This window comes from Strix aluco, chromosome 7 (genome assembly GCF_031877795.1).
Source record: "Strix aluco isolate bStrAlu1 chromosome 7, bStrAlu1.hap1, whole genome shotgun sequence".
Taxonomy (NCBI): domain Eukaryota; kingdom Metazoa; phylum Chordata; class Aves; order Strigiformes; family Strigidae; genus Strix; species Strix aluco.
The window spans coordinates 23834783-23846678 of record NC_133937.1 but is presented as its reverse complement, the minus strand read 5'-3'; the positions used below and the strand labels follow the sequence as shown (position 1 = coordinate 23846678).

The following is an 11896-nucleotide window of genomic DNA, read 5'->3' as shown; positions in this document are numbered from 1 at the left end:
CTCACTGTCCTTCTACATCCAACACTGAAAATTTCAGTGTGGAACATATTCAGAAACAGACCCCTCCCCCAAAAATCATTATTTTTTGTATTATATACCTGCTTCCAAAACACTGATAAACAGGTGTTCAAATACAGTAAGACTGATACAGAGAATCACAAGCAAGAGCTTGTTTCTGTGTTTTCATACATTTTAATAATATCTCTACACCTCTAAATTAATATTACTATTAAAATACACACAAAAGAGATAATAACCAAATTGCAAAAAAAATAAAAATTCAGACTCTAAAGTGCTAGTATAATTGTTGTGCGTGCAATCTTCTGGTAATTAAGATTGTATCACATTATAAATACATATTAATATATACACAAATTTACATATTGTCCTACTGAACCTCTGCCCTGATCAGTGCACAGAACAATTAAGAAACAGCTATTCAGTATTTTACATGATTTGCCCAATGCATGACCTGACTTCTTCTCTTTACAATATTTACCTCTTTCTCTAAATAAATAGAATTACTGAAGTGTCTCTTCTACAGCACTCAGTGTAACAGGAACTAATTTCATATTTAAAATAATCCAAGAAACATTATTTTCAGAGATAGGAAGGCAAAGGCATATAGACATCCACAAAGGTATACAGTACCCATTCATTTTAGATGCTCATTTTAAGACTACTTTTTTTTTAATTCTTTGCATTGCATGGTACCTCATAGATTAAAAGCAAAGCTTCTGTTGAGTTGCTTGTGGATTCAGGCACTCAGCAATCCCTCTGTTCAGGCCTTAAGATCTTAGGCGTACTCAAAAAAATAAAAAGGAATGAGTAATTGCTGGCTTGCTGTGAAAAGTCTGTTTTAGGAGCTTGTCTGGTGCCACTGAGGAAGTTTGTGACAAAGCAAAGGAGTTCAGTTCTCCTGGGCAGCATTAAACAGTCTTAACCCTGAATCTCTACTTTTCTCTTTCTGCAGATTCCTGTTATGCTCATTACACACCCTACAACTACATTGGTAGGTCAGGCAGAGCAATACGTGGTACTGGCATCTTATCATGTAATTCCAGAACGCTTCTATTCTGTAAGAACTGAAACAGAAGTTGTATGGGAGGGGAAAAGGAAGAAAAGCAGATATCTGCAGAGTTTAAAAAAAATAGCAAGACTTGGTAAACTTTAGTTTCTTTGCACTTTGTAGACTACACTGCACTCCATCTGCACAAGCTTTTCTGCTCAGTTCCTCCAAGTCTGGTCCCATCAGTTCTGCTGCTGTCCTACCTCGGGCTCCTTGTCTCACACCTCTTCTCTTTGCCCTGTTTTCATGATTCAGGACTCTCCTTGCTAATCCTGACATAATCTTTTCTTCTAGACTTACTCTCTTACCTCCAACTCTGTCTACTAGTCCCAATTCCTGTCCTCCTCTCATTTTTTTGTAACTATCCACAGCATTTCCACTAGTCAGCCTCTCTATCCACCCTTGACTGACATACTAGTTCCCCACAGCTACCAACAACCCCCCCTTAAATTACCCCCCATGATGTCCTTTGCTAGCTCTGTTGCCCCAGGCTCTTCCTCCCTTTATTAACCATTTGCCAGCACTTCCTCCTCCTCAATTAATATGCCCTTTTTTCACCTGTCCTCATTTTATTCTCTGCAGCTTCCAGATTCCTTCACTTGTAAATCATCATCTCAGCAAGTATTATTTCCCTCATCCTGCTCACACTGTTGTTCTTTAAGTATTCAAATAGACATTAGGCACATTTGTTCTTTCGGCCTCCCTTTTCTACCCTGCTTGGGTGACAACAGAAGATCCTCAAAAGCACAGGAGAGAGAGGCTTCCCCTTTTCCTTTCATCATCTTGTCTGACCAATTACTGAGCCCTGAAATTTTTACTGCAGCACACTCACTCTGTAAAAGAAAAAGCACATGTGCAGTGCAGTCATGCTCACATCCAAGAGGTGCTCTGGAAGTCTAAGAGATTCTAGCAGCTAAAGACACAGCTATTTCTACCCACATAAATTGATATTTTTCAGAGGGTATGCTAATCTGCACAAAGTTTCAAAGCTCTTCATAGGGAAAACATATATACAGCAGATAAAAGCCATCCTCTTAAGAGATTTCCAGACCTAGCTCCAATTTTACAGCATTCCACATAAAATGTCCCAAGAATTTAGTAAGGCAGGATAATTTTACTAGGCTTTTTCTCAGTACCAGTTGAGCTATTCTGAGCAAGTATCTTCCCAAAAACTATTTCAGTCTAAGGAAGACATCCTGCATAGAAAGGACTAAAAGCATGTTTCTGTCCAAACAGGAAGAGTTACATGCACTTCAGAGTGCTTGTTTTCAATGGAAAGCAGAGACATTAACACACAGAACAACTAACTCTTTTTCAGTGACATTTACTTTGGAACTGTTAAGAGACACCTAAGAATTTGTGTTTCCATTAGTTCATCTGCTTTCTTAAAGTGTTTGGTTAAAATACAAGTTATTGCAGTTTAACTTACCGAACATTTTCTGGTCTCAATTTATCCAGCACCATCTCTATTAAATCAGGCCTGAATTCTTCAAGCAAATATTCAGCAGCCAATACTTCTTCTATAGGATAATACTAAAAAACAAAGCCCAGAAACACTTAGATGAATTAAACAAAAACTATGCATGAAAAAACTACTGTTTTGTAAAGGAAATACAAGCGTATACTTCTGGTCACTAAATCTGTATTACCTTGGCAATTTCAAATTAGAAGTGCATAGATGTCTTAAAATCTTTCTCTTAAACAAAATGGAGTAGTACTCCATGTAATCATTTCTCCTATATTAGGTAATTTTATATATTGCGTATTACTGTTCTTTTCCGTTGAAATATTTTATGTTTCAATATAAAAAAATCACCCATCTTTAAACACTGTTTTGAAGTAAAGTAAAAATAACATGGTAAATGCTGACCCCTGGAGGATATTTTTAAAGATAAAAGAACACCAAGTACTCACTAGAGTGCATTTGAGAAAAACAAAACATAACAAAAGAAAGAAAGAAAAAAAAAACCCCACACACCAAAAGCCAACCACCACTAAGATTTTTAGGATTCTTTAAGAATTCAATTTTTATTTACAGTATTTAAAGGAAAGTTTATTTCAATTATATAACAGCATAATACAAATTTCTACCATTTTAATTCTAACATTTTTTATTCAGGATCAAACTGAAATTCTCTTAAGGTACATTGCAACTTAGAAGAAAACCAATTAAAATTCAAAAATTATTAGTGTTGTTGACAGGATAACTTTGTTGATAAACATCTGTTTACCAAGGGAAAAATACCAGGTGACCTAAGCACCAAGTACTTCCAGTTTGCCATACAAGTGTACTCCTTTTGACCAGAATTGTTACAAAATGGCTTTCTAAATTGCATACATTACACAAAAAACTACAGTGGAATAACTTCCAGAACAGAGTAACTCACACAAAGAATTTTGGAAAGAGAAAGGGCTGAAGGGGGCGGGTGGGGTGGAGACCAAGGAAAGTGAACCAAATGTGTGCTATAAAAAATTCAAATGTGAATGCTAAAGATCCAGAATTTGAAAGGTCTTGTCCAGAAGATTCATTGTACACTGAAGAATGTTCATTTAACTACATTCTGCATAAACAGCTAAACAGACTAAGTAACCTGAAGGAGAGATTTTAAGTAATCTATGCACTTCTAATCTGAAATTACCAAAGCAATACAGATTTAGTGATCAAAAGTCTATACTTTATTTCCTTTACAAACACAGGCCACAGTCTGCCCACCAACAGGAATTGAACATAAAATTTATTCGATTGCTTTGTTATTTTTGTATTGCTTGAGCAGGCGAGTTGGACAAGATGACCTCCAGAAGTCCAGTCCAACCTCAGCCATTTTGATTCTGTGATTACTTTTCAGCAAGGTCAGAGAATAACATAAGTAAAATAAAACAGACTAAACCAATCTAGATACGACAATCAGATTAAATTGAAATTTTAAAAATTATACGATTAAGGAGACAAAGCAAAACCAAAGAAAAAGGGCACTGCAAACTGGGCAACAAAACCTGGAAAACATCAAGCCTACACATGACAAATATGAAATATAATTTGACAGCAAGACCTTACTGTTGACTCCTCAGACCAGCACAACTGTGCTTTAAAGATTAACTTCGGTTTAGTTGAATAAACAGGTTTTTAAAATCCTTTTGGTAAATACGTCACAACTTATGACATGACATTTACTCATGCTAACTCATACATAGGTTCTCCTCCAAGTCACAAAAACCAGCTAGTATTCATAAGCACATGAAATCACCAAACAACAGTTCTAGCTTGGTTAATTCAAAGCATAAACTTAGTATGACTCAGAGGCAATAAAGAGAACTAGAAAAGTTATTTTTCTATTAGCGTTTAAGCAACTAATAGCAGAATCAGAATTACCATTCATACTGCAAAGCACAGCAAAAGAAAAGCAGTGGGGGGAAAAAAAAGTCCTGAATCAATACCCTGCTCTTTGGAACACTGCTGGCAACTTCCTGGCCTGATTTTTGGACACAGCAAATGTAATCAGGAATGATCCAACAAATACACACCACTGAAAGACTGTTACAGAAGTCAGAAGTCCGTTTGTTAAAGAGATTTTACGCATTTGACAGAAGAAAGAGACAGCATTCCAAATAGGAGCTCCTTTAAATATCCATTTAAATGTCTTCAGTTAAGTCTAATGCTTTTTAGTAAACAGAAAGACAATTCTAAAATTAAATATCATTATTTTAGAGTTTAATGTATAAAGGTGCAGGAATGGTAACAGGAATTCTTGCAAAGAAACCAAAAATGCCTCTGAGTAGTCATTAGCTGTGCAATGGAGAATGGCTGCAATGTATAGAAGTTGCATGAATTTCACTAAACCAAAAAAACCCACGTAAATCTTCCTTTAGTGCAAAATGAGGGAACTGAATCTTGTAAAAAGTATGAAGACTAAGTATAAGCTACACTATGATTCTTTCAGTACTGATACGTAATCACACTTGTAGAGTCAAACATTTCTAATTTGCGATCTCAATGCAAACATTTCTGCTTACTTCAGTATTTCAACATTGTTAACTATAGAAGCATTTAGAAACAGTGCTTGTGTTTATGATAAAGTATTATTTCTCTAATATTTCCCTAGAGAACATTTAGCTACTAGGTAGACACAGAATGACAAGGTACATTATTTCTTAACACTGAAACAGATCAAATAGCAACTCCAGTTACTGTAAAGTCAATTCTACCAAGTATAGAAGTATAAAATGGTAGAGAGTGAAAGAAATGTGACTTATTGACTGCCAAAACTTAATATCTATGCAGCATGATATTAGCTTCCTAAGCTCAAGAAGTGCAAAGGACCTTTGCAAATACCTGTATTTATTAAGAGTATAAAAAAACCGTACTGCTAAATGATTACTATATTGTAAAAAAAACCCAAAAAACGAACAAATAAAAAACCCACACACACTTACATGCAACATTCCTCCAAGCTTTGATGTATAGCCTCGTGGTCGTTCTTTATCTTTAAATCTGAAAGCCACAGCATTTAGATCCTAGGAAACAATGTAGGAAGGGTTGAAAAGCATGTATTAGATACTATTTTAAGAATAATTATTGGCTACTCAATTCCCTTTTATAACATAAGAAAAGGAAATTTTGTTGTAGCTGTTTTATAGTAGTTAGGTACCTAACACAAAAGTTTTCAGTAATATTCAAGTTGTTCAAAACTCACAAGCAATTTTGAGTAGTCTCACAATGTGAAGTGTTACACAAGTCTAAGTCCTGTTTGTAGCAAGAGATCTATTCCATAACTCATATATTTAAATTTGCTGATAATCTGAAAACACACCAACTTTGACACAACCAATACATAGCATTCCAGTGCAGTGTTCATTGTATGTTAATGAACTAAAGCTTCTCCCTCTTCCTTTTTTGTTCCTTTTGTTCAGTCAGCCAAAAGGTAAGTTTAGAGACAGAACAAGTGTGTTTCTTTATGCTGTCTTAGCCACAGAAATGGAACACATCATTCTTAGAGTACAATGGCAAGGGTGAATTAGAGATCTAAGACTATAAAGACAATGGAAAGGACAGTCCCTCCTTCTGTGAAACCATGCAGTCTGGTTAATTCAACAATTCAGCTGAAAATAAACTCTCAAAAGAAGATTCTTTTCCAACTAGCTTGCCAGCTCTTCTGACTCAACTCACAGCCTCAGGAGTGCTGGGGCTGATACAAGAGGAGCAAGGGAAAGCCACAGGGATGAGATGAGAGGCTGGAACTACCTCTTTCAAACCTTGTATTTGCTTACGATGTCAGTGAAACAATTCCATTGGGACTTCTAGCAGAGGGTAAAAAGACTTCTTCTACAGATATACAGTATCAAAATGCACAAAACAAAGTTAACGCATCTGCAGAATTTCTACTCTGACAGAAGAGACTCAACAGTTTTCACCAAATAAAGCTAAGATGGAACAAGAAATCTTTACCCAAGTATTTGTAGGGAACCAATAAGACTACATATAAAAATAAAACTGGTTTTATTTCACACTGTCACTGAGAAGTGCAGTACTATTTATTTCTAATAGGATACTTTACATTTTTGCTCTGTGCACACAGAACATACAGGCTTATAAGAAGCATGATAAGTTCAGCAAAGACAAGCGTAAGCCAAACTACTCCATGAAGTTTTAGTTCACCTCTCAAAAAGGTAAAGGAACAAACAGCAGATTAAATGTCCTACTGCCTTTACAATCCCAACTATACAATTTGATACATGAAAGAAGAGAGGGGTAGAGTAACAGCCATTTCAATTTCCAATTCAATGTTACCCCTCACTGCAAATACTTCTGCCCTCCACCTTCAGTGAAGACTAAGGAAGTTTATGCAAAACCCTTGCAGACAGAGTAAGATACTTCTTCCTCCACCTCCATTACGCTATCATAAAATGTCAACTCACAGCTCTGTAAGAGCATTTCACATCTACTTTAAGACAATATATTCTGAAAATACTTGTCATTTGTGTCATGCTGCACCTTTAAAATTAATAAACTTAATTACCATGTGATTATTATAGGGTATTTTCACAGTCAAGGAATCTGTTTCTACTTACAATCCAAATTTGTAAAAATACAACAACCGCATATTTCAAGTACCTTGCACTCTTGGAAAACCCATTCTTGAGGTCCTTCTGTACGTAGTTTTTGAATATACTGAAACATGTGCAAAATAATATCTTCAACGTGCACTGGAAAGAAAAAAATACTTGCTTAATAATTCACTCGGTTCTGCACAAAGAAAAAATTCTGATGAACACAAATATGTAAGGTTTTATTTTTAATTACACCCTGATACATCAAGGTATTTAAGTACATATGCAATTCCACTGGCAAAGTTAGACAAGTTTTTCTCAGACATGAATTTAAGTAAGTGTTTTAGTCCCCAGCTAATTCTGAGAGCCGCACTGAACGTGTCTTATGTTAAGATACTGATTTATAATATAATTTAACTGAGGTCTAAATAGTATAAGTAGCACACAAAGGTATTGACAGCTTTTCTTTTAAAGAAATTTACTTTATGATGTTTAATGAAATACTTTAATATAACCTCAAATAAGTTGGTTTCTTATGTTAGATGAAGTGTGCTAGCACACTGAAAGGATCTGAACACAGAAGAATTACCAGTTAATTTAAATAAATTGGCTTTCAAGCTATAAACACAATTAGTCTCTTTGAATACAAACACAAACCCAGCAGATCAGAAATAACACGGAATGCAGACATAGTGCTTCACTTACAAAGTCCTTCCTCTGTCAAGTCTACATTAATGATGAAAAACATGAAACCTCTAGCACCTTCCTTCTGTCCTCCAACAAGAGTATTTACCCATCCTGTGAAATCAAAAAGAAAATATATTACATAAACGTATGTTACAATTTATGCTACCTTTTGTATGCTTCAGCAACATTAAGTTATACTTTTTTTTTTTTTTTTTAACATTTTGACCACTTTATACGTTCTCCTTCTCTTCCTTAATGCCTACAGCAACAGTGCAAGTCAAACATAACACAACTCAGACCTACATGATTTTGTGCTTAGAGTGATATGGCAAACTCAAGATCATTTGATTACTGGGTAATTTATTTCTGTTTGGAACACAGTGATATAAAGAAAAATAGCAAAAGATACACTCTTGTAGTCTTCCAGACATTAAGAGACCTGACAGTAGTCTCTAAGTCAGTGACAGAATAAAGACAAGGCCATTAGGTCAAATTTCATGTAACCCTCTAAATAGGAGTAGATAAAAGGGGAGTGCAAGAAATAATACCTTCAGTAGTCAGAGTGCCTATTATTTATTTACTTTTACCCATCACAGAAACAAAAATAAAGCACAAAATCACAACTCAAATTACTCAAACAGTTGGAGACTTTAAATTTAACATACAGAGGTCAATTTTAAGTGAAACATAGCTAAGCTTTAAAAAACTGTGTAATAAATCACTTTTTAATTCTTTACCTTCAAAGGACTTACCTTTGGCTTTAAGCTCTGATAAAAGACTCCCTGGGCCTTCATGCCCGATCAGATGACCAAGGTAATGGCCAGGGTTTGATTTATAGTACTTCTGAAGGTCTGGTATAGGAAATGTGACATAAAGATTTCTAATATCCTTAATGGGTACCACTTTGTAAAGTTGCTGAGGGAAGAAAATAAACAAGGAGATCCATGAACAAAAGGAAACTCTCATTACTTTACTCATCTCTTATAAGGAACACTTATAATGTTCCCTTCACACACACACATTTTATTACAAACATTATCAACAAAATCTCAAAAGTAAAGGTATGTAAAACTTAGGGCAACACTTTAGCTATTCGTGATGCAAACAAAAAGAGAATTAATTATCTCTCAGTTGCTTACAGCTACAACCAAATGTACAACCTTTACTAGAAACTTAGCATGGAAAGGTGGGTGGAAAATTAAGAAAGAAATACAGAACTTAACAGGGACACTGATACAAAAGTAGTGAAGTACACAAGGTATTACTGAAACATACAAAGAAAATCATTTAAGGTATACATTCCTGACAGAAGGTGTATCTCTATACATACCCGGAGATGTTCTTCTTGGAAAGGATGTTCAGGAAACTCTGGTATAGGGACATTTTTATTCTCTACTTCTGAAAATAACTTTACCACTAAGCAAGTCAGCTCATCCAAGGATTCTAGAATAAAGAAACATTAGAAAAAGCATAATCATTATCTGAAGCTTCCAGCAAATTTGGATTTTGTATATTCTTTGGGGGAGACATGAATTATACAGAAAAGTAGTTGTAATGGTATTGATGATTATTAATTTCAGAAAGGAAATCTATATTAATACTTAAGTTTTGAACTATAACATGCTATAAGCACCATGCTTATTAAAGGAAGGCTTCAACCATGATTAAAATAAATCCTGTAACTGAAAAAAAAAAAAACTTTAAGTTTTACTAATTAGTCTAAGCTGGAACTGAAGAAAAGACACATCAGATATTGAACATTTACAAAAATAAATATTCCACAAAAAGCTTAAGGGGCATGGAATTACAGGTGCAAATTTTCCAGAGTGGAAGCATCTTTGCCAAAACTTGGATTTTCTTCAGTCTCAGCTCGCCTCCAGTACTTCACACACACTGTGAACCAGGATCATCTGTCCTAGGCGCCCCAAAATTTCATACACATGCATGACCTGTTTAAGCACTTCTACTTTTACATCCATTCTAGCTTCAGCCCGTAACTAGTACTCTCCAAAAACAATAGAAAGACCATTTGCAGAAAGAATTTGATGTTGTGCACAAATTCACCTAAATTGACCTATACAGTTTCTGTTTAAATACTGACTTCAAAATAGCTATCTGCTTAAAGAAACACATTTTGGTGCACTTCTCAAAGTGAAAATAAGAAAGACTCATCCATCAAGTTTTTTAGCATACATCTTTCAACGGTGGGTGTTGAAGAAAAAACTAGGCATTTCCTGGATGTCTCAAAGTACAACCTTAATCCTCAAAAGATTTCAAAAAGCGGTCACCTTGTTAGTCAAAACAATCCTAGTACGATTTAGAAAGCAGAATCTTTTCTGCCCAACATATGTGTGCTCCTACACTCCACAGAGAGAACCGTGCAGGGAAAAAAACACCAATGCAAACCAAGATGTGTCATTGTATAATAAAATTTTGTGAACTGCAATAATTCTATTAAACACCACTATTTTGTATCAATGTCAGCAAAATTCATGTTCACTTAAGCTTTACAACTACAGTAAGGGTTTTCTTTAGGACAGATTTCCAGTTGCCAGGGTGATTCTTACTGAAAAAGTTTCCATTTAAGTCTGTATGTGAACTGCTATACTAAAGCTGTTCTATGATTACTTGGTGAATTTTGCTTTTGATTAGATAAAAAAATAACTTAATTTCATTATTTAATTTCAGCAAACTTCTGAATATTACTATTTACTAGAGAAATTATATTCTGATTCCCCCACCACTTTTTACTGACATATATTTTTATTTGTTTTACATTACTTACAAAAAGTGGTGGGAAAATCAGAGAATTACTAGGCGGCACATAGCTTTAGACATCCATTTATTTCAGAATGCACAGGAGTAGAGAGATCATGGGGGACTTGCAGTGTGGAGCTCAACATAGTTTCATGTTATAGAATTTCTAACTATTTGTTTATGTGTTAATTAGCAGTACTGCTACATTGATAGCAAGGTATTTCAGCAAAGCATTTATGGAATAATGCTAACAAGGTTTGATTTCTGCAGTTTGTTTTTTGTGGGTGGAGCTCCCTGAAAATCTAAAAAAAAAAAAAAAAAAAAAGGGGGGGGGGAAGAATGTGGACCTTGTGAATTTTCAAATCTGATGCTAGAGGCATGCCCTCAAATACCCAAATCAGTCATTAATATAAAGCCTTCCAGAAAGCAACTGCATAATTCTCTTGCTTGAACAAATAACAGTAAGAAAAGGCATGTGTTTTTTCAGGGAAAAACAGATGCAACTTTTGTCCAAATAGCACCTCACTGTTACGGTGACAACCAGTTAATTAAATATGACAAATAAGGGTGGTTGTACAGCATTTTGTATACAAGCAGACTAACAAAAAGCCTGAGAATTACCTTTCAAATTTTTATTTATTTATTTTATAAGACTGAAAGGAAAAATCCCAAAGATCAATGTTTCACAGGCTCCTAATTTTTCCAACTACTGAACTATTTAAAAGGTTAACTCACACTAAAATTTGACTGTGGAAAATGACTAGTAAAACCACCTAAATTCAGGATTTTAACATGAATAAATTTTGTATTTTGTAGTAAAAAAGTACACCTCTGCAAACTGCAGAAATGTTGGAAAGGTTAACAGATTTGAAGACTATTTTCTACATTTTACTGATATTTGAAATGCAATGTCTGTTCTGGAATATTGTCTGTCCAGTAAAGAACTAAAGATGCCTGGAAACCTTGAAAACAGAACTGTTGAATGAGGAAGAGAATATTAATTCAATTGTATTAAACTCTGATCAACATCTATTTACCTTCAATTAATAAATAAACATTTTAAAATAAATTTTATTTTGCTCAGGTAAAATAAACAGAAGAAAAAAAACTGAGAATGGGGAAGCATCTCTTTCAAATAGCAATAAAAATAAATTCACAATATTAAAAAATATTTCCAAGATATCTTCATCAATATTACAGTGTTTACTTGCAGAAAGTTTCCACATTCCAGGAGAATAAGCAAGGCATTTCCACACATGACATACATTAAGCCCTACTGGTATTACCTACATACCTACTACTAACATATCAGATACCCCACCTTTAAAAGAATTTAAA

At 34.6% G+C, this 11896-nt stretch overlaps 1 protein-coding gene across 7 annotated transcripts in view; it reads right to left on the bottom strand.

Moving 5' to 3' along the window:
* IDE (insulin degrading enzyme) overlaps positions 1-11896 on the bottom strand; it is a 69217-nt gene that overhangs the window by 39411 nt on the left and 17910 nt on the right. For all 7 annotated transcript variants that reach the window (XM_074830961.1, XM_074830959.1, XM_074830957.1 and 4 more), the window contains 6 exons: positions 9132-9244; positions 8554-8716; positions 7820-7912; positions 7179-7270; positions 5501-5581; positions 2499-2602 (listed from right to left, as the gene is read on the bottom strand). In XM_074830961.1, coding sequence (XP_074687062.1) covers positions 2499-2602; positions 5501-5581; positions 7179-7270; positions 7820-7912; positions 8554-8716; positions 9132-9244 — 646 coding nt within the window. The remainder of the gene's footprint in view (positions 1-2498; positions 2603-5500; positions 5582-7178; positions 7271-7819; positions 7913-8553; positions 8717-9131; positions 9245-11896) is intronic.